The 23,573-nt window shown below is 42.7% G+C and overlaps 1 protein-coding gene across 1 annotated transcript; it reads right to left on the bottom strand.

The window, feature by feature from the left end:
• Nucleotides 1-3,201: 3,201 nt before the first annotated feature.
• Nucleotides 3,202-23,557, bottom strand: LOC120482941 (C-type mannose receptor 2). The gene is made up of 50 exons (XM_039677701.2): nt 23,407-23,557; nt 18,508-18,653; nt 18,311-18,423; nt 17,939-18,072; nt 17,627-17,850; nt 17,309-17,418; nt 17,069-17,187; nt 16,809-16,944; nt 16,634-16,716; nt 16,294-16,413; nt 16,090-16,191; nt 15,456-15,614; nt 15,164-15,246; nt 14,840-14,984; nt 14,035-14,076; nt 13,548-13,715; nt 13,339-13,458; nt 13,119-13,229; nt 12,997-13,029; nt 12,790-12,924; nt 12,565-12,711; nt 12,293-12,427; nt 12,024-12,178; nt 11,684-11,828; nt 11,510-11,564; nt 11,176-11,242; nt 10,939-11,072; nt 10,816-10,859; nt 10,569-10,742; nt 10,178-10,332; nt 9,992-10,105; nt 9,792-9,907; nt 9,544-9,695; nt 9,228-9,433; nt 8,610-8,784; nt 8,304-8,525; nt 7,993-8,162; nt 6,997-7,067; nt 6,814-6,914; nt 6,228-6,347; nt 5,983-6,129; nt 5,652-5,806; nt 5,382-5,481; nt 4,961-5,196; nt 4,684-4,873; nt 4,350-4,601; nt 4,076-4,258; nt 3,774-3,824; nt 3,554-3,702; nt 3,202-3,455 (listed from the first exon to the last, which is right to left on the bottom strand). The coding sequence occupies exons 1-50, from the start codon at nt 23,447-23,449 to the stop codon at nt 3,411-3,413; spliced, it is 6,492 nt and encodes a 2,163-aa protein (XP_039533635.2). The 5' UTR covers nt 23,450-23,557; the 3' UTR covers nt 3,202-3,410.
• Between the last annotated feature and the right edge of the window lie 16 nt (nt 23,558-23,573).

The raw sequence follows: 23,573 nt of genomic DNA, 5'->3' as shown, positions 1-23,573 counted from the left end.
TTCGTGACTTACCTCTGGCTGTGAGAAGAATGACGGTGCAACTTCCTTACAAGTGTCTGTTCGTGACTTACCTCTGGCTGTGAGAAGAACAATGGCGAGACTTCCTTACCTCTGGCTGTGAGAAGAATGACGGTGCAACTTCCTTACAAGTGTTTGTTCGTGACTTACCTCTGGCTGTGAGCCTTACCTCTGGCACAGGCCCCGCTGTGTGTATCCATTGCTAATGCCTGCTCCATCCCGCACCCCTGGATCTAGGAAGGGGAGTCACCAAGTTTTAGTTTAGGAGATAGTTTAATTTTAATTCAATAAAATACTTTTTATACTTAATACCTTGTCTGGTCTCGTGGTGTCTTCCCTGGATCCCAGTGATCGAGATCACATCAGACCCATTTATCTCAGATCTACAAAGGAAACAGAACAGTTAACATGATAAACCAAATTAAAAACATAATAATAGTAACAAAAATCTGTGTGAAAGTGGATAAAGTGAAATATACAAAAACTCTTAAAGACTGGTAAAACACTGGCATAGGTCGGCTGCTAAAAGAGACTTTAAAACACACATCAAATCTAAATCTGCATGATATATTTGGGATGTTTATAAGAGCAGTAAACAAAAGAAGTTTAATATAAATAGAATAAAACAAAGAATCACAATACAAGCATCACATTACTATGATCAAAGGATTAGGATTAACTACAGTAACTGTGACACACACACACACACACACACACATCAGACAGAGAGGACAGGGCGATCTGCTGATTCACAGTAAAGGGTAAGGATGAACTAAAGTGTCTGTGACACACACACACACACACACACACACACACACACACACACACACACATCAGAGAGGGAGGACAGGGCGATCTGCTGATTCGCAGTAAACAGACAGACACACACACACAGAGAGAGAGAGAGAGAGAGAGAGAGAGAGAGAGAGAGAGAGAGAGGGAGGACGGAACGAGTAAAGGCCTCAGACAGACAGCAGAAGATTGTCATTCCAACTCTACAGCAGAACGAAGTTGTGTTTCCCAGATCAAATCTGCAAAAGTACAAGCATTCATAAGAAAAAAACAGAAATAGGAGTAGTACAAGCTGGACAAACAGGTATACACAACATACACTATGAACAGACCAAATAACTAATCGACATATAAGACCAACTAAACTTCAGTTCTTGAGCAGGTGAAGATAGAGGGGATGACCTCAAATGGCAAGTATGTCCCCATACACAAGCACACACTTGCTATGCTGTGAGAGTGAATGAATAAATAATGTCTTTGTCTTACAGGGATTGCAGGAATGTTGGTGATAGAGAACAGACGAAGGAACTAGGAGACAAGCTCTTGGAGAACACTCAGAGGATCAATAACTCAGGTAAGCAGACCAGTGAGTAATCCACAGACTAAGACCAAACAAAGTGTGTGTCTGAGGTGTGTTTAAATACTGTGGTGATGTGTGTGCTGATCAGGTGCAGGTGAGGATGATGGCTTATTAAGTGCAGGTGATGAGCAGGGGGAATTCTGGGAATTGTAGTTTTGAGTGATATGTAAACTTGTAAATTTGTCTTGCTTTGACATAGCTGGACCATGGCTGCGTTCTAAACCACATACTCACTGAGTCTGTACTTAATTTTAATAAACTTAACGAATGCTAAAAGTGTAGGTACTTTATAGCCTGATCACATTAAGTTTAAATGTGATCTGGACATCTGCCATGTTGACGTTATCCCAAGTGCAACAACTTAAAAGATATGAGTGACAGGTTTAATTAATCTATCTGTAAATTTTTTGATATTGATTAACCTTGCTCATTTTGTGGTCTTGTTGAAGAATCAAGTGCTGATTTGTTTTGTGACTGTAGCATAACCAATACATTTAGGGTTGATTTAAGTTTTTATAATTTTAACCCTACTAATGTGACCCACAGTTTTATCCTTAAAGGTATTATTTTTATTTACAAAAACCCAAAATCGCAATCTCTCGAATATGTTGTTAATTTCAATGTATGAATTATTCAAAGATATTTAACTAGAGACATTGATATACATTTTTAACTTTAAGTTACTGTAAATCCACCCTATAGTTCATAAATGCCAGAGTAGAACTGGCCCCGACTGAGCCTGCCTGGGGTCTCCCAAGGTTTTTTTTCTCCATTGGGTCACTTGATGGAGTTTTTCGGTTCCTTGCCACTGTTGCCTTTGGCTTGCTCAGCAGGCCCGGTTCTAGAACCAAATCACTGAGGGTGCTTTTGAAAATAATGAGGGTGCTCAAAAGAGGGTCGAGCAATTCGTATCTTGTCTACGACAACATTGTTGTTATGTTAAATGTTATGCTCGATATCCATTTCTGATTTGAAAAATCGCGTAATGGATTTAGTTTGTGTAACATATGTAGGCTATGAGTGTGAAATCTGTCTGTGTTTCTTTTGTCACCAAAATCTCGTTTACATGTGTGCTAATAAAAATTGAATCTGAGGGTGCTTTCACTTTTGTTTGAGGGTGCTTAGCACCCTCAAGCACCCCCGTAGAACCGGGCCTGTTGCTCAGTTGGGGATATTCAAATTAATTAATCAGTAATATCCTTGATCAGCTCTAGTGGATGTTTTTCCACTAAGAAACGAACATTGTTATTATGTTTTGATTGATACTGTGAAGCTGCTTTGATGCAATCTATATTGTGAAAAGAGCTATATAAATATAATTGACTTGGCATGCAGTCCTTACCTAAAAACAACCCTCAACAAACTACATGTCTGGCCTTAAAATTTAAAATACAGAATTGTATCGCTTCGGCATAGCCATGCGAACCGGCATTACCCCGACAGTGATTATCTGCAAGAGGCCTTCACAGGGAGGGATTAGTGACACTTTAGCTTTGGCATTGAGTGGGCCCACGTGTTGTCTAACTCCACTAGAGTTCAGTATGTCTCTAAATGCAAATCCCAATGCGTCTTTTCATTATCTACGTGTATATTAAAATCACCAACAAACTTTATCTGCTGCCAGCACTAACTCTGATAGAAAATCAGCAAATTATATAACTAAATCTCTGTTTTTTTAGAGGTGAACCCTGCCTGTTTATTTGAAAACATACGTTTAGAACATACATAATTTCGAAAAGTAATCAAATGTAATCAGATACATCATGAAGAATATCCTATGCTGTTTTGTAACTTCATAAATATAAAGCAAGTATAGAATTCAAATTTATTTCAAGAAACAACTGTACAGACAATAAACATGACCATAACAAATTTAAAATGAAGAATACAAGCACACATACACAAAAAACAACTTTTAATCTACAGGAAATGATGAGATGCAAGTGTGATTGAGTTTCGGTGTTGATTGAACATGTTCCAGTGCTTTAGTTTCTGTACAGGAGCAGATGACTCTCGCAGCTCATGATTCAGATTCTCCAGCGAAGTTCGGGTTAGTGAATGCAGGCTGTTAACAGATTGTAAAAAAATGCTGAGCACTGAATCTCTTATTCAGGGTAAACTGGCAGAACATGGTTTGGTCAAGTCAAAATTAATGAAACTTACCACATCGATATTCTTGGTGTCTTGTTTGAAGACGCTGATATGTCCTGGTCTTACACCCTTCACACTGAAGACGTAGTACATGACGGCCAGTATCAGCGCCGCACACACAATAGCCCCAATAACAGCCCCGGCGATCAGACCGCTGTCCGCTGTGCCACAAACAACAGATTCAGTAACAACAACAACGTTTATTTCAAAACCAATCTGAATATGAACTCACTGGCTGATGCGTCGGTTGGGATGACGATTCCATTATCATCCGTCACATAGTCTGAAAACAAGAGAAAGTGCCGTTAGACAGCATGGGATCAGGCGGACCGGATCGGGTTTTCTGTCTCGCTTCTCTGAACTGTGTTTGTCAGATCATATGAGATAAGTATATCTTAAGGTTTTAGATATAGAGATGTCTAACATCAGAATTTTGATGAACTGGTGTCGGCTTGAATGATGATTCCGAGTCAAAGCCGTAAACGTGTTTGTCAAGTGTGACAGAGCGAACGGCGTGTGAATGATGTGACGTACACTGCCGGTGCCGGCACACGAAGCCTCTCTTCTGCACACAGTTGTTGTCGTTCCATGTGCCGTCGTGATACATCTCAACGCAGTTCTCTTTGCCAAAGTCGCCATCGTGAACGGCTTCATTGGGTTCTCCAGGAGCCCAGTTGGTGAAGCCTAGAGATGTCAGATCCGTCCAGCCCCATCCAACTACAATCACAATCATCAGCACATGATCAGCGTATCTTATACACAGCTAATGCACGACAATGAAAGACAGATAAACAGCTCTGTTGCGTACATGAGCGATCTCTGGTCAGGCCGATCCACAGATAGTGGTACTTGGTGTAATTGATATTCCTGATGAATTCCACCTCAGCTCGACTGTGAATTGAGGCTAACTCGCCCCCATTCACCTCCTGGCAGAAGTGTCTCGCCTCTGGCCACGAGAAACCCACTTTTCCGTTATATGCGAAATAGCAGTGACGTCCGTACGTCCACCAGCCTGGCAAACACTTCCCATCGCCCGGAGCCGGCGTCGCCGGAGGCTTTTCTGCAGAGAGAATCCAGACAGACGTTTGTAATTGATATTCAAGTCTTGGCGCTCGTCTGTCAGCAGCTTTTCTCAGCTTTACCTTTAGTGATTTTGCAGATGTAAGGCTTGGCATCATTGCAGGCCGTGTCATTCCAAGTGCCCTGGATGAAGTGTGAGGGCGCGTGCATGCTGACACACCCTTCTCCCTTGTGATTGGTTGGTTCTCCTGGACCCCAGTGAGTAAAGAAGACGGGCCAACCATCAGACCATCTGTACGAATCGCTGTCAGGCTGAAGGAGAAGAGCAACAGCTTGAGGTCTGCTCATTGTCTGTTGTGTAATGTAGTTATTGTATGTAGTTATCATCATCTACTGTACCAGGCGGCGAAGTCCGATCCAGGCGTCCGTCTTGCCCTGCTGCACGGCTCCAGATATGAAGGCCTGGTCGTAGCTCATGTCCACACTGGCCAAGTTTCCACCCTCCTTCACGCAGGCTTGCTGAGCTTCTTCCCAGGTCTTGGGCTCTGAAATCAGCTTATAGCAGTTGCTGTACCAGGCGATGTATCCGGAGGCACACGGCGAGCTTGTGGGCGGCGGGACGGGAATGCTGCTTGCTGCGAAAGACGGCGGGAGATACAAGCGTGAAAGGTTAGACGAGATCTACTGATGCGTGAAACAATTCAGATCGCTAACTCCTTAAACTCTTGCCCTGTTTCCCAGCCCTGTTCCTGGAGCCTGGGACACATGACTAGCACCATTAGTTCTCACACAGTACATTTGAAAATGAAGATATAAGTACATTTCTTCCTAGAGCACACCCATCCTCGCTTGTGATCACATTGCTCATCGTTCCAGCGGCCCGTGACCAGGTGATTATGGGTGATCGAAGTGCAGTGTTCCTGAGAGAAAGACACCAGAGTTCAGCATCATCTTCACTTCAGCTAACATGAAATATTTAAATTTAAATTCAACATATTGTGGGATGTGGCAAATTTGATTCAAATTCCAACTCAGTTGTCAGAATCCAGTTGTCAAATACTGAATTTGGTTCCCATGTGGATCTTCTCACCTGTCCGTCAACGTTGTTTGGCTCCTTATCGGCCCAGTTTGTGTACAAGACCGGACTGACTCCATCACTCCAGGCAAATTTCCCTTCATGCAGCCTATCGGATAAACCAATCCAAACTGGCAACACCAGATCCCTGAGATAACTGGCCACAAAATCTGGAGAGAAAGTTGAACATGAACTAGACTTGCGTTTCCTGGAGGGTTCGCCATCATTATAAAAAGAGAAACTTCAATTTAGTGTTAAACCTTCCAAGCAATGTATTTAAAGCTCTTTTTACAATTGAAACAATGTTAACAAATACTGTGGATTATTATGATATCTCATGAAGTACCATTTTCGTTCTGATCGTCTATGACGGCGAGATCTCCTCCCTGCTGTCGGCACCAGTCCCGCGCAGAACTCCAGTTGGCCTTGATCTCAGACTGATGTTGGTGGTTTCCTTTGAATATGTAGCATTTGTTGCGGAATTTCATCCATCCTTGTAGAATAAAAACCACAACGTCTTTTAAAAATCACTGAACCATCAGCAGATTAGCCTGTCCTCGATTCATGCATGGTGCTTTATATCAGATGTACCCTCGGGACAGTTTCCTTCCCATGATGCCGTTGGAGGTGGAGGCGTGTGGTCATTTCCTGGATATTTTTTACACACATAACCAGCGCTGGCACGTCCACAGTTCGCATCATTCCATGAACCTATTGTGAAAAAAAAAAATCACATTCAAACCACTTTGATCTCAAAAATCCCATCACACTTGATAAAAGCAACACAAGAATGTGAAGTCTGTATGATCCACATCTGTCATTTTTTTAAACATGTCATGTTTTTAAGCATCACACTTACACACACTCCTTTTGGATTGTGTATTTTTTGTACTGACTTCTCGTGTGTTAATACTTATCTATTGATATTGGTCATTTTGTACAGAAGCATCCATTAAAAGAAACATATTAAAAGGCAGCGTTATGATAAACCAAGAAAAGGAGATGATGTTTGGGGGGTTTTTTTTTCAGAATAAGAATTAAAAACATCACTAATAATAATTTAAGTCTTAGATCTGAGTAAAGTTCGAAATACATAAGCCATGTCAAAATTGAGTACCATAGCATGTACATTAAATGAAGGGTCTGGCATGAAATAATAATTGTGCATGAACTGCACCTGGATGTCTGTTCATCTGGACACACTGTTCTTCTCCGTTGGCGTCGTTGGGCTCTCCGGGACCCCAGTGCACATACGTCACCGGAGACAGATCAATCCACCTGCACAGAGAAACAGTTGACCGTCATGCCGGAGAATGTGTTAAAGACAAGCACTAATAACACTCAAATGTTTAAGGCTTACAGATACTCTCCACCCGCAACCCCCAACATTCTCATGCCAATCCAGGCAGCGGCCGCCTGACCGGTGCCAACCTGAAACCAACAAGATCAAGCCAGATAGACTTTAGGGTTAGGGTTAGACTTTACACTTTATTGTCCACCTTAGTGGAAATTTGTCTCTGACTTCTCCGAACAGATATGCATCAGTGACACCACAGTTAAAATTACATTAAAATACACAAAGTTAAGAGTATGACACTACCACAATCAACGTACAACAACACATAATGGAAAACGGCACAGCCGATTGAAATTAAGTAGGTTTCGAACTACAATAAAAAAATAAAAATGTTTTCAATTTAAATTAAGTTCCTGTATGGCATGGGGAATAAACTATCTCTTATAACTGTTCTGGCTCAGCCTTGGGACCCTGAATCTACGGCCAGATGGGAGCAACTCTAACTCTGAGTTGAGTGTGTGGTGATGGTGCAGTGGATAGGACACATGCCTTTGGTGTGAGACCCGGGTTCGAATCCACTGTGACTTAGACACCAATGTGTCCCTGAGCAAGACACTTAACCCCTAGTTGCTCCAGAGGCATGCAACCTCTGACATATATAGCAATTGTGAGTCGCTTTGGATAAAAGTGTCAGCTAAACGAATAAATGTAAATGTGTGTGTAGGGTGTCTGCTGATATCTGTACCGCCATATCAAATGCATCCCTAAGCTGCCTTTGTGACTTGCCAATCACCTTCCCAGCAATATTAACAATTTTGGAAAGCTTGTTTTTGTCTTTCACATTCAGGTTGCCATACCAAGCTGTTATATTAAACTGTAAAATGCTTTCTACCAGGCCCATATATGCCATCTCAAGAATGTGTTGACTGACCCTGAAGCTGACTAACCCTAACCATTACAACCATCCAAACCTCACTAATGCTTGACAGAGAAGAAAACAAAAGCATTACTAATCAAACTTTGGAAAGCCTGGAGCAATAGAAAAAACTGAAGCCATACCAGGCTAACCACGTAAGACTGCTCGTCTTCATCAGCGATAGACACCAACTGAGCTTTTTCTTCATAACATCTCACAAGAGCCATGTGAAAGTCCACAATATCAGTGTCATTGTAGTAATAACAGATGCCATTGTTCTTCCTCCAGCCCGGGTTCGATCCGCACTCTGGAGCTGAAAGAAAATTTTTAAAAAACAAAACCTTTTTAAAACGTTCTTTCTCAGATTTAGCAAAGTAGCTTTCAATTTCCTAAACATATTTTCCAAACACAAACTCAGGTCAGAGAAATGAAGCACTCAAAGATTTATAGTTACCTGGAACGGGGGACGGAGGCACTGGGGGTATAATCGGTTTCTTTCCTTTAGCAATCATGCAGATCCAGTCCTGGTGGGCGTCACAATTCAGGTCGTTCCACCAGGACGTCCCGTTCTCAGTGGTCACCATCTCCACACAGTTTTCCCGGCCATTGTGATTATTAGGTTCACCATGGCCCCAGTTTGTGTGACTGACAGGCGTCCCATCACTCCAGTGGTAACCTTGGAGTAGAAAGTTTAGACACAGGTCAGTTGCACTAAACAAAGTATTATTTACTTGAGTGAATCAGCAGTGAGAAAACAAACCTCCCTCCACCAGGTTGACGCTCAGTCCGATCCACTTGGTCCGTCCCTTCGAGAAGCTGGAGAGGAAAATTTCCTCCGCGGGATTGTGGATGCTGACCAGATCGGCGCCGCGGGCGAGACAGTCGTCTCTAGCCGCCTGCCAGCTCTTCTTCTGGGGAAAATCTACTGTGAACAACTGGAGAAGCACAAACACAAACAGATCAATGAGAAGGCAATTAACACGGAAGGTATTTTAACATTCACCACGTTTGAAAACAGCTCATCCTGGACGTTCTCTCTGAAACACACCCACTCTCTCTCTCTCTCTCTGTTTAACCGGAGAGTGTTGTTTATGTTATTTGATTGACAATGACAACAAAGACACTTAAGATTAAATCTTGACCATCCAGACCATTGCGTCCAATGAATTAAGGACCTGTAAAACAAGGAGTCCATATCTTGTCTATTTCCCCCCTAACATTATTCACCAGTATCTTTATCCCAATAATTAAAGAAGGCCTTTGGATATCTTCCCAATTTAAGGCAATTATACACTCGTCCTGCAGTAAACTAAGATTAATTAGCTTGCGCTTCCGGTGTGCATGTAATCATAGTCATTAAAAGACAAAAGTGAATCACCCTGTAGCAGTTTCTGAAGTGAGGCTCTCCACCCCAGCCGCTCTCACATCCAATCACCGGTGGCAGGGTCGGAGCGGGTGTCGGCGGAGAGATGCCGTTCCTGGGAGCTTCACACACAAACGGAAATGATTCTTCACACTGCTTGTTATTCCAGAATCCTGCCAGCGGGGCCGTCGTCATAGTGACGCATGATCCAGCCTGGTTATCTGGAGATACAATAAAGCCTGATTGGTTTATGAATGATGATGTTATTTGTCTTGAAGTCTAAACAATGCCCAGGTGTAATATCTAGGACAGAAAAGTTTAGTTGATTTACTTGGCTCGTTGCGGCCCCAGTTGGTGTAAGTTAATAAAGCGTTGTTGTCCCAGTAATAGTCGACTCCCGCCTCGCCTCCCCTCGCCCGCAGCCCGATCCACCAGTCACCGGAGTATCGGCCCATCAGAGCTGTAAAATGAGCCTGTTCATACCTGCACAGTGCAACAGCAGCTCAGTTAGTACAGCTGTGCTGGCACAGAAGCAGTTCATGCCTGTAAACGAACACACACACACACACACACACTCACAGGTCCATGATATGCAGCAGAGTGCTGTTTCGACTCTCACAGAACACTTTGGCTTCTTCGCGGCTTCTAGCGGCTTCTTCAAACCAATAGCACGAATATTCAAAGTCATCCCAGCCCTACAGAACAGACACACACAGTCAGCTGGACAGGCTCAGAGTCAATGCTGCCCCCCCCCCCCCCCTCGAGCGCGCAGGACTGACCTGAGGACAGCCGTAGATGGTGGGCTGGACGGAGGGCGGAGGATAGTGACCTTTGGGCATTTTACAGATGTAGGTGTTTAACTCCGTGCAGGTGACGTCATTCCATCGGCCCGACTGAGACACAAAGCATTATGCTGACATTCATGCTCCAGTGTTTAATTCGAGACAGTGAACGAAGTGCAGTACCTGAAGCAACATCTCCACACAGTCCTCGCTGAAGCCCAAGTGGTTGTTGGGTTCTCCGGGAGCCCAGTATGTGAACGTGACCTCGTGATGATCTGACCACGAGAACAAACCTGAGAAGCCCAGATCATTCAGCCCGATCCACACGTCACTGGTGGCTGTTTTACGGGACAAAGAGGAAAGTCTTCACGCACTCACACGTTTACTTGGGAATGTACTGTGTGTTCCGATGCGTCTTCTGTGAGCACATGTGTGTTTTGTAACAAGCTTCCCAATACATGGAAATACATGGTGATTACGAGCCAAAAAAGGGTTAGGCTGAAAAGGATCTAGCTGCGATTCCAATCCCAATTGGTGTTTATTTGTAACCAAACAAGCCAGTAAACACACATACCCATATACAGGTAGCTCTCCAGCCAGCTCTGCTCGGTCATGGACCTGATCGATGCCAGATCAGCTCCCAGCGCCCTGCAGGCCGTCCGCGCGCCATGCCACGTTTTCTTCACTTCAAACGGCTTATAGCAGAACTCTCCAAACTCGTACCAGTCTGGACCAGAACACCGAAGCTCTGAAAGAGGCACGGCATTCAGGGCTGTCCAGTATTTAATGATGTTTAGGCTAGTTAGAAGACAGTGTCTCACCTCCATCGGTAAAGTGGTAAGACACAGAGTAGAGCCCATCAAACCTGAAACACAACACACAGCATATTTCACTCTATACCCGACTCGTCAGCAGGTGTTTCAGAGACGGCTGAGGAGACTTACTGTCTGGATACGATGCCGTTCTTGGTGGATCCGCTGTAAAAGTTCTGACCGTCAGCTTTGAGCAGAGTACAGTCTCCTCCAATGTCATTCAGAACCACTCCGGCGTGGATCGCAGCCGCACAGATATTAGAGTCCTGATTCATAAGAAAAATCCTCAAATGAAACGTTTGTTTTACTGTATGTGGTCAATGCTTATACTAGAATCAAGGGTCCGGCTATAATTTATTATACTCATACCCCGCGATACACATCTGTCCCGAACACAGAATACACCTCGCTGGCGCAACCAGCAGGGCAGTGAACCCTGAAATGAACAAGAACACAAAGAGAAACGCTTTTGAATGTGATTCAAAGTAAAACGTAAAGGTAAAACATTTATTCTTCAACATGCACTATTGAAGGATTTAGATGAGTATTTGTTAGGTCACAGCATTCTCTGTGTCCAGCGTTAGGGTTATTGCTCTGTTGACAAGCTGATTATTTGAATTAAGTGTGTTTAATAATGGAGACACCAGATGGAGGATGAACCGGGAAGACCAGTGTTTCAGACATTCAGAGACTCAATAATTACGTCATTCTGTCTATGGAGTGGTCCAGGTTGGGTTTTGCACTGCAAGAAACAGCATCTAAAGAAACAGCAACAACCCCCAAAAAAGAGGAAAGCCATTGTTTTAATACACACTGAGAACATAGAGGGATTAAATACAGTTCTATTTCAGTTTAAAAGATCTTGTGTTGAACTCACAGTCCGGAACGCAGCCCAGAACGTCCAGCCGCAATCCCGCTTGCCCGTTCCACTGCAGCGGCAGAACCCGAACGGACCGAGCGGAGATCGGCTTCCCTAACAAGCGTGTCTCTGGGGTCGTCCTGTCCACAGAACCCGGATACTCCTGTGACAGAATCACCATCAGCATTGCAGAAACTCTAGACTGTAGATGCATAGATGCTCCTCGGAACAACTGTTAGCACTGTGAAGCTGCTTTGATACAATCTGTATTGCAAAAAGCACTATATAAATAAAGGTGATTTGCGTGTCTGTGTGTGTGTTAGTGTACGTGTGTGTGCGCATGCGTGTGTGTGTTTACCCCTCCGTCATTGCTGTAGTCATTCCAGTTCAGGCCGTCTGAGCTGGTCTGGATCTTAAACTTAGTGACCCAGTGATCTGTTGATGGGCAGCCCTGAATGACGACCCCGGTGATCTTCTTCAGCTGACCCAAATCCACCTGAATCCAGGAGTTGGCTGAAACACACAGGGTGAGCTTGAACATCAGACAGAAGAGGCAAAGGACTTCTGGTTTCCTCGTGAGATACCTAAAGCCTCATCATGGCTGATTCAAATGTTACGGATACAGACCCGAAACAGAGGGCATCCAGCAGGAGGGCCCTTTCAGACGACCCTTATCTGGTCCTTTTCCACTGAGAGATGATGATGCTGAGAGCATTGAATTCGAGATGTTTCCATCCTCCACACCTAACCCTCTCAAACACACTGGAAGCACACATCAAGAACATTTACTATTGCAAGTTCTATTTCTCACTCTTCACCTAAACCACTTTTTAATTGGGATCTCAGGTAGAAAACAGAAAATGTCTTGTCATTTCGTTCATCCACAGGTTTTCTCTCACCGTTCTGCTCGCAGCTGTAAACCACCTCCAGGTATTTGGAGACGGTGGGGCAGGGGTCAGTCTCAGCGTGTGCGAAGAGGAAACAGAACTCTCTGTTATCGCAGGTCTTCCGGGCCAGAGCCAGCGTGCCCTCAACAATGCACACACCTGAGAGTTCATCACACGTCAGAAATACTGTAGAAATACTCAAATCTACTCATTTACGCTCTTAGTACTGTGCTTTACCAGAGCTTCCGTCTCCATACGGGCAGATCTTGTCACTGCGGCGACCGTAAAAAGCCGACTGGATGTTGATGACGCTGTTCTGGGAGCAGTGAAGGACCAAGCTGGAGTCCTGACAGGTGTATGTGGTGTAGAAACCTGGAGTAAGACAAGCAAAAACTCAGAATCTCTAGAGATGCGAGTATCAGAAAAAACAGAAGCCAAACATACCGTCATGTGGCGGAGGAGGCTCGGGTGTATTCCCTGAAAGGAGAAAAGACATATTTTCTAACCATCATCAATACTTCACCACATTTCATTTCTTTGGGCATGAACAGGGCAGCAGAACATACCACGACGCTTGCAGATATATCCTCTCTTATTCTCACAGTTATCGTCATTCCACGCTCCAGAGTTGATCAAAATGGACAGGCAGTCTTCATTGTAATAATCATCAGGGTTTCCTTAAACAGTAAATTAAAAGTGCAGATTATTTTCTCCATTCTGGATCAACGAAACAAAAGGCTTAAATGGTGCTTCATAATCTCACTGTAAAGCTTTTGTCAGCATCACCTGCAGCCCAGTTTATATAGCGGAAGGGAGAACCGTCTGTCCACGTCCAGCCGCCCTCGGTGATGGAGTCATGCGCTCCCATCCACAGAGAGACTCCCGTGGGAACCGCCTGGATCTGAGCTGGGTTGCGTGAATGTCAGAAGTGAGTGAAACGGATTGGGAAAAGTCCATTCGATTACTCCAGATTGTAAACGTGTCAGCACACTTACCTTGGACGAAGCCCTGTTCAAACGGCTCAGTGATGCTGATCAGATCTCCACCCTGATTCATACAGTCTGTCCGAGCATCAGCCCACTTTCTCATGGACAGAGTCGTGAACAGGTAGCAGTAATCATTAAACGGGTCAGCGACCCAGGAGCCACACTTGGCATTCCAGCCTGACAGAGGCAGCAAATGAAACAAATTCAAGAGCGGAACAAATGGACATTTACAGTCAGATGTGGAGAGACAGAAATGTTCTGGAAGTAAAACTGGAAACAAGCGCGAAAACGCTTCTCCGGCGTGATCCAAAGAGCATGTTCGGCATTAAATAGAAAAAGAACATCATACTGTGTTGTACACATGATTTTTCCTAGTAATATTAGATTAACATTTTTCTGGATCCTAAAATCTTGAAGATTAATGGGCCGCTGTGCATACACTAAGGGTTTAATAACGATTTTCAGGATTTGTATACATTTATTATATCATCTGTACCTGGACCGGCTGTTGGGGGTGCGGGTGGACCTTGACCTTTGGCTGCAAAAAACAAATCAAGATACATCAATATTTCACTAAAACAATGCATTGAAAAATGTGTGTAAACAATCAAATTAACCAATTAATTAAAATGTCAGGGTTCGTCAGCCTTGTCCGTGTTGTCTTTGTTTCATGTTTCTATGTTTGTGTTGTGCTTGAACTTATGGCTCTGTCTTTGTTTGTGTTGGCCATGTGCTCCTCTGTTCCTGCCTCCGTGTTTTCCCAGTACCACGCACTCAGTGTGTTCACCTGTTCCTCTAGCTCTCAGCTCCATATATACGTGTTCTCTTACCCTCATGTTTCGCCAGTTCGTTGTATACTTTCTATGTGCCATTGACTGTGTGTGCGCTACATTGGTTGTTTGATAATCTAGTGTAGTTTCTAGTCAAAGCTAACTCATATCTCACCGAGTTTAGTCTCGTCGTGTCTTGTGCTTGCTGTGTCTTTCGTCTTCCCTAGTTTGCCCTCCAAGTGGAGCTTCCCTGGCCGGCTAACCCCATCAGCCGAGCGGCAAGACAGTCTCTTGCTGGGATTCTGTGTCTACTCTCCTCCCTACTATCATCCTGGGTTGGATTCAGCGGTCGCTCTCTCAGCCTGCCTGTCTTTGTGCCTCATCCCTGCCAAATGTTTGGACTATTCACCTCCTCACCCACCATCTCTCGTCTTGTCAACTGTCTTTCAATAAAACCTGTTAACGCTCGTTCTGCATTTGGTTCCTCCTTCATAGACCCGTGACATAAAAGACCTGATCAAACGCTCCCACCTTTCTGGCAGATGAACGGGTAAGTGGCTGTGCAGGGCAGGTCGTTGATTTTCCCCGTATCCTTGTGCTCAGTTCCTCGAATGTGAACGCAGTCTTCATTCCCCTGCCAGTTATCGGGCTGGTTCGTCTCCCAGGGAAGGAAGTCCTGCCGAGAGCACATGAACTGCGGTTCACACATGCCCAAAATACAGCTTGAAATGACTGCACCCAGAACCACTGCTCGTTCCTCAAGGACAGGATTGAACTCAAAACGGTGCTTTGCCTTTCTCAGGTAGGCAGTACTGGTTACTGTAATTTGATGAAGTTTGAGGTCTGATAACTCACCGCTTGAGTTCCGTCGGTCCACACATACGTTCCCTCTCTGTCGATGTCATTGAGACCCACCCAGGAAGACCTGCTCATGTGTGCTGTGAGATCCGAGAAACAAGACTTCATATACGGTGATGCTTGAACATTTGTCAATTCTCTGTATTTCGATATAAATTTGACCAAATTTTGGTACTAGATAACAAGAACCTAATGAAACAACTATCTCAAATAGGCTACTTTGTTGCAAACATTATGTTTTCACATATATATTCTTTTTCACATATAATTATTTTGTGTGCCATCGCACCTGTCAGAAAACTGACGGTCTCCTGGTTGTGGATGCTGACCAGATGTGCGTTTTGAGCCACACAGTAACTTTCTGCATTCTGCCAAGTCTTGACCGTTTCGGTCTCAAAGTGATAGCAGTGTTCGCCGAAGAGCAGATAGCCTTCATCACAGTGTGAGTCTGCAGAAAAACATTCAATGAACCTCCAACTTCACATGTATAAACACAACACTGACACTAATTCAAGTGCTTTCACTTTTGATTTTTCTGTTCAAACCAATGTAAAACAAAAAAACTAAACCAGAGCTGCAAAACACAGTTCCTGAAAGCCACAGCCCTGCAGAGTTTGGCAGTGTTGGACTTCGATCGGTGTGTGACATCTCTTGCCGTACTTTAATGTCATACACAGATCGACATACGTGGCGCCGCTCCAACCCTAATCAAATGCACCAGACCCAGCTAATCAAGTCTTTCAGGCTTATCTGTGTGGGAGCGCCTTGGAACTAAACTCTGCTGACCCTAAGCCAAACACCAGTCGTGAGTTCATCACGTCACTGCCGATCGTCTGGATGACGTCATGCGAATGCTTTGGTCTGCCTGAACATACACACCAACAGCTGTTTATGAAGATTAAACGAGTGTGTGGGACTTTCACCTGGAGCTGAAGTTGGCTTCACATTCTGTCCTCCTGGCATCTTGCAAATGTATCCAAGATTTTTAAAGCAGTTGGTACTTTCCCACTTTCCAGCATAATTTCCTGTTACAGGAAAGAAAAACTGATTCAGCTCAGACTTTCAAGAAAATCTTTTGAAGCTAACATTGTGACATTGAGTGGATTCCTGACAACCGTGAACCTTACCGGTGTAAATCTGGCCACAGTCCCACTGGTTTGCTGTATTCTGAGGGAAATTTGGGCTCCAGTTGGAAAACTCAACTGCAGTTTTGTCCACCCACCTAAATGTCCCATCTTGGTCCTTATCTGATAGTGATAGTAAATCAGAAAGATTGTTCCCACACGGATAACTGATACACATCATAGTTCTTCTGATTAGAGACCATCTTGTCTTTCGAGGACAACATTTTGACTAAAATACTCATTCTGTCGCCTAACTGAACGTTTCTTTCTCCAGTGGGAGCATTTGAAGAGCTTCGTTTGGATAATGGTTAGGGTAAAATTTTGTGTTGCATGCATCACTCACCTGAAATCCCAATCCAGAGATCAGGTAAATCTACCTGGTGAAAATCAGGCAACTGTGCATTAATGAAGAACTGCTCCGCTTCACTGGAGATGAAAACATACACTGAAAATGAGCAATGAATGTGACCCATTACAATCCAAGCAAATCTCCCTTAAACTTCAGCTAGTACTCTCACTTTTTGATGGTCACTAGGTTTGCACCCATGTCAAAGCACTTGGTCTGAGCCAGATACCAGCTGGTCAAGAGATTATGGTTACTGACCAACCAGTAACAGTTTCCCGAGAAGCTCAACCATCCAGGAGGACAAATGGCTGGAGTGACAGAAACAAAAGAGCATGTTTCACTCAACCCAAAAGAGTCAAAGGCGCATTTATGATAATAACAGAATCGTGCGAGAAACTTGATCTCAGTGCACAACAGAGGGAATAATCTTACTATTCAAAGCTCTCTTGCACATGTAAGGTCGCTCATAACGGCAGGCGTGTGTTCTCCATTTCCCATAATCCTCTCCTGATTCTTTTATCATAGCAGTGCACACGCCATTCGCTTTGTCACTAGATCCAACAGTTTCAGTTGTTGACATGAACATTTAAATGCTTTATAGACTCTCCAAATAGTGAAAAACATATTGATAAAACCAACCAAGTCCTGTAACTAGTTTTAAAGTTGTCTTACGTGAGATCAGGTTGTCCCTCCGGCCAGTTTAGGTACGTGGAAGTACTCGCATCAGACCAGGTAAAAGTCGTGGCATTTGGTTGAATTTGACAGGATAAAGTTGTGCATTTCTGTGAAAAGGAGGAGGCGATAGCGTCACTATGATTATGTAGCATGTGACCAACTGCATGGCTCTTGTGTAGTCTATTTTTAAGACATAAAAAATAATTGGTCAGGCTCTTTATTGTCTTTGTTGTTTATGGAAGGCCTCGAGGTGCATGTGGTGAATTAGCTCAGCTTGTTCACAGAAGATCTAACACGGACACTGATGATTCTCACCATTGTGGAAAACCCAATCCAGAGGTCAAAGGCGGACGGGTCCAGACGGCTAGTGATGTACTGTTCCTCTTCAGAAGAAGTGACCGACACCAGGTCTCCGCCTTCTCGGACACAGTCACTGCGAGCCGCCGTCCAGCTCTTCCGGAGGCCGGCTCTTCGCTTGTAGCAGTTCGAGCCGAAGAGCTGCCATCCGCTCTCCGCGTCACAGAGCGGAGCCGGGTTAGCTGGAGACAGACACGCTTTTAAACTCAATACATTCTCCTGGGTATACATGTGGGTGATCTATGCAGCTGGTAAATGCATTGCACGTACGGTTTGGCCGTTTACAGATGTACTGCCGTCTAGCGGAGCAGGTTTCATCGTTCCATCGGCCTTCGCTGGCGCCCTGAACCTGCCCACAATCCTCATTATCTGCCCAGTTATCCGGCTGACCCTCCTTCCAATACCTGCAGTTCACACAAGGGCTTTTCTGTCATGCTGGTGTGGATTGTTCAATCACAGAAATGTCTATAATATGCTTTAGATATATTATTACTCTGTAAAAGTGAAAAGACGATATTTGTGTGGGGTATAGAAGTGTGGGGAACTTTTGCATCCATTTCTCAAAATAGAAACAATGCGTTACTGCAATAAGCATGAACTGTTCACAGTGCAGTGTTCACAAAATGTGAATGTCTGACTTACGACAGGTAGGGATAGAAAACCCTCCCGTCGCTCCATTCCCAGTTTCCCTCTGACGCCACATCATTCAGTCCGATCCAGAAGATGGAGGACCCGATCTGCGTCCGGACCCACGTCTGAACACAACAGAAGTGTGAGCTCTGGAACGCATGTCAGTGTCATCCCGTCCTCATCTTACTGTGTGTGTGTGTGTGTCTCACCCGCTCATGGATGTCCTGGATGCTCATCAGATTACTGCCCTTGCTCACACAGTCCTCCAGCGCTTCGTGCCACGGCTTCATGTCGGAGGAGAAGAAGTAACATCTCTCCTCATACGGCCGCCAGCCGTCCTCACACTGACTGAAGCCTTTTAGAAAACAGAGTGTTTCTCATTAAATCAGAAACGACATGAGGACGCCAGAGGAGAACTGAACGACCGAGTCTGGTTTCTAGCAAGGTTTTCCTCCATTCTGTCATTATTTGCCGAGTTTTTCGGTTCCTTGCCACTGTTGCCTTTGGCTTGCTCAGTTGGGGATATTCAAATGAATTAACCAATCATTAATACCATTGATCAGCTCTACCAAACGTGGATGTTTTTCCACTAAGAAACAAACATTTTTATTATGTTTTGATTGATACTGTGAAGCTGCTTTGATGCAATCTATATTGTGAAAAGCGCTATATAAATATACTTGACATTTAATTTAATAATCAACAATATTATTGATCTCCTGCACTGACAGCATTATGTGACAACTGAAATGAGCTGAACGATGACATCACAGTTTTCTCCTGAGCCACTATATATAAATGAACTAAATTAGTAACTTTTTTACAACAAAAAATAAACCACCACTGAACTTACTTCAGCTGGACTGTGACGTATTTCCTATAAACAAACTTAGTAGTATTATTTTCCTGTTATCTCTGTTATCTTTTGTGATTCTCGTATATGAAACTTTGGTAACACTTTAGAATACGGTTCCTTCGTTAATGAATAACTACACAAGAACTAATGAGTAACACAATATTAACAATCTAGTAACTATTATTAACCAACAAGAAACTCTGATTAACAAACTAGTAAGTAATAGAGCACAGACGAAAGTGGTAGTTCACTATTAACTAATCAATATCTACTATTTATTTAACCCTTCCCAGAGAACTACTGAAAAAGTTTATTAATAATCTAGTAACTATTATTAACTAACAAGAAACTCTGATTAACGAACTAAGTAACAGTGCACAGACGAAAGTGGTAGTTCACTATTAACTAATCAATATCTACTATTTATTTAACCCTTCCCAGAGAACTACTGAAAAAGTTTATTAATAATCTAGTAACTATTATTAACTAACAAGAAACTCTGATTAACGAACTAAGTAACAGTGCACAGACGAAAGTGGTAGTTCACTATTAACTAATCAATAACTACTATTTATTTAATACTTCCCAGAGAACTACTGAACAAGTTTATTAATAATCTAGTAACTACTATTAACTAACAGAAACTCTTATTAACGAATTAGTAAGTAATAGCTCACAGATGAAAGTGTTACTAGATACTTCTGTGGGAATTACTAATTATTTGGATTCGTATTATAAAGTGAAGATCATTGGAACTAACTAGTAATGACACAAGTGTTACTAAATACATTTTCTAAAAGTTACTAAAGTTCACCAAAAATCTCAAACGGTTGCACAAATCACGACTAGATCATGTAGTAACACTTGAGTCATTACTAGTTAGTTCCAATGATCTTCACTTTATAATACGAATCCAAATAATTAGTAATTCCCACAGAAGTATACTAGTAACACTTTCATCTGTGAGCTATTACTTACTAATTCGTTAATAAGAGTTTCTGTTAGTTAATAGTAGTTACTAGATTGTTAATAAACTTGTTCAGTAGTTCTCTGGGAAGTATTAAAAAAATAGTAGTTATTGATTAGTTAATAGTGAACTACCACTTTCATCTGTGCGCTATTAGTTGCTAGTTCGTTAATCAGAGTTTCTTGTTAATAATAGTTACTAGATTGTTAATATTGTGTTACTCATTAGTTCTTGTGTAGTTATTCATTAACGAAGGAACCGTATTCTAAAGTGTTACCGAAACTTTTTGTGCTGCCGTCTTGACCAGATCTCTCTGGAAAAACAGATAGTAATGTCTCAATGTGACTCTCCTGGTTAAAATAAAGGAAATAATAATAAAAAAGCTGCTTTGAAACACTCTGGCTTTATAAACAAAGGTGACTCGACTTGACATAAATGAAAGAGAGAACAAATAAGAGAATATATGTGTTCCGTACAGATTGAACTCGGGTAGCACATCCAACGCATCCAGTTCCTGTAAGTCAAATAGTGTTTTATAATATCTAACAGAGGGAAAATTTCTGCTTGCAAAAAATAATGATCAAACTTTCTATCGTAAAAAGTCCCATGACTACAATGTAAATCTCATACCTGAGTGTCATATGCACTGCTAATGTTTGACTGAAATGGTCGATATGTAGTGTCATAATCACATGGTTCAAATCAACTGTAGAAAAGTGTCATGATTTTATCCATATACTGTATTGTAAATGACCCTGAGAAATACAACACAGCAGTAAAAGACAAACACGGTACACTTTGCTTTCCCACTACTTTTTACAACTACCAGCATTAGTTCTTGCTTAAAATGCCTGCTCTATTTTGTTAAATTATTATTTAAAGTTTATTGGTAAAAGTTAAATGGGTTTTTAAAAAGTATTTAAGCATCAGGGGTATCAAACTAACGGCCCAGGCCGGAACCAGGGGGGATAAATCTGAAAAATAAATAAATAAATAATTCTGAACTTCATTTTTATTCTCGGAGGAACCAGCAGATGGCAGTACTGAGCATTGGGGTCTAAGTGGCGTTTGGTTCTGTCGTTTTTGCCACTTTTCCTTTGGCCCTGGCACTCCTATAAGCGATGTCTTTGTCAAAAAAGAGAAAAGTGGACACAGAGTGTTGAATTTTTCAAGAAAAGTTGACCTCTCCCCATTTGTTCACCGAGGTTAATGGGAAACCCGTGTGCCTGGAGCAAGTGAATGAAACTCAGCACGGCCAAAAAACAACCGCTTGCACAGAGACCAGAGAAGACAGATGGTAAATGAAATGTTGGTGGGTCTGAGGAAACCGCAATCCGTTTTTCACCCAGAGCCGAGATGCCAGTGATGCGACCTAATTGCTAGCAAAATAGCATTAGCGTCAAAGCCGTACTGTGAGGGAGAGTTCGTCAAAACTTGCATACTGAAGGCTGCCGAAATTGTGTGTCCTGAGAAGAGACAAGCTTTTGCCAATATTAGCTTGACCAGAAATACTGTGGCAGAGAAGATTCCGGAACGAGCAGCAGATTTGGACCGCAACTGAAACGCAAAGTGGAGCCAATTCTGGCATTTTCTGCTGCAACTGATGAAAGTACTGACATCAACTGGCCATTTTCAGTGGTGGAGTTGACCACCGTCACAGCGGAGTGCCTATGGCCGACACCACAACAGCTGAGGACATTCACCGCTCAGTCGTGGAGCGCCGGACAGAGTCGGGCCGGACTGGTCCCATGCCGTAAGCCTACAGATGTGACAAACTTCAGAGAGAAAGTACAAGCCGCAAATGGAGAGGGCATTATGCTGCAAGTCGTAAAATGCATCATGACATAGAGGTGGTTGTCCAAACTGTTATTTTCATCCAAGCCAGAGGTCGCAATCATCGTCAGTTTGACAGCCTTCTCAGTGACCCATGGTCTGCCATACCACAGCGAAGGAAGATGGGTCAGCAGTGGTGCAGAAGCGCTTGATCTACGTGAGGAAATCGGACATTTCATGGAGGAAAAGGCTAAGCCTGTTAAGGAATTACAGTCCCCACCATGGCTGCAGGACCTTGCATTTATGGTTGATATTACGGAGCACTTGAATAATCTGAACAAAGTTAAAGCTCACGTTAGGGGAGACGCAGATGACCCTGCTCATTTCTCCTGTCTAAGAGATGTGTGCGCAGCGAGCGTTGAGACAGTACAAAGACAAGATTTCAGGGTTACTGAGGGAGTTTGAGAAACGATTTCAGGTCTTTAATGGCCTACCTTTGTGAGCAATATTCTCAGTATAATGAATAAAACAAAGATACTAAAACAAAGCTGCGCTCAAAGCTCACACACATAAGCACTTTAATGAGATTGTAAAATTGGCTGCTACTCAGGACACGATGCCTGATGTTGGTGCACGTGATCAGCTCTACCAAACGTGGATGTTTTTCCACTAAGAAACGAACAATGCTATATAAATATACTTGACTCAGATTTGCTTTGCAGAATTGGAAAACGGGTTTTAAAATAGTTTCTATATTTTTTTGATGTCTTTGATTTATGTTAACATGCAGGAGAGTGGTTCAAGTTCCACAAAACTGTGACTAAATGTTTTGTGACATTGTACAATCGCTGTGATCGGTTTAAGCATAATGCACTTAAATACATGTTAAATTTAGTAATAGTGTAGTTGAAATTGCACATGCTGTTTTGGTTGTTAATATAGTTTGTAATAATAATATATTTCATAATATATTTTGTAAAAGGACAATTCATTTAATATAAAGATTTTTAGAACTGACTACTTCTTTGCACTAATACAAAGAAAAAAGTGGACTTGTTGTTCGTTCTGTGTAATTTTGCTATGGGTTTACTGGTCTGGGCCCCTTGAGATCAGATCAAGCTGTATGCGGCCCGCGGACCAAAATGAAATCAACACCTCTGTTCTAAATGATTTAGTTTGATGATTGTCAGAAAGTTAATTAACCTCTTTTCCATGTATCTTTTTTTAAACTGATTTTATTTTAAATTTCAGTCTATATTTCGAGCCCTATTCATGGAAAGGGCCACGTGTGGATTAGTTGTTTATCGTTATATTTTGTTTACAGGCTTTAGCCTATAATATTAAATACAATTTTCACATGAATCTGGAGGATGAGAGGAAATATTGCATTGATATTCTTCCATCATCTTAACAGTTGAAATACACAGCCATTGATTCTGAGTATTTGCCATTTCACAAATTGATTATTGGTATTCTATTAAATTTACTATAAAAATGAATTTATTAACTTACCAGAATGGAGGAGACCAAGGAGGGTGAAGAAAAACAAAAACATTCTAGTTATGAAACAGTTTTAACTTGTAACTTGAAACAACATTACACAGTTTTGTTTTCCTGTCATTCCTTCTGTACGTCCACACGCCGGTTCTCAAGACATCTGCTCATCATCGCACAAGCGA

Source organism: Pimephales promelas, chromosome 19 (genome assembly GCF_988280905.1).
Source record: "Pimephales promelas chromosome 19, fPimPro1.hap1.1, whole genome shotgun sequence".
In the NCBI taxonomy this organism is placed as follows: Eukaryota; Metazoa; Chordata; class Actinopteri; order Cypriniformes; family Leuciscidae; genus Pimephales; species Pimephales promelas.
Note: the sequence above shows the minus strand (reverse complement) of the source record. Positions and strands in the feature narration are given on the sequence as shown.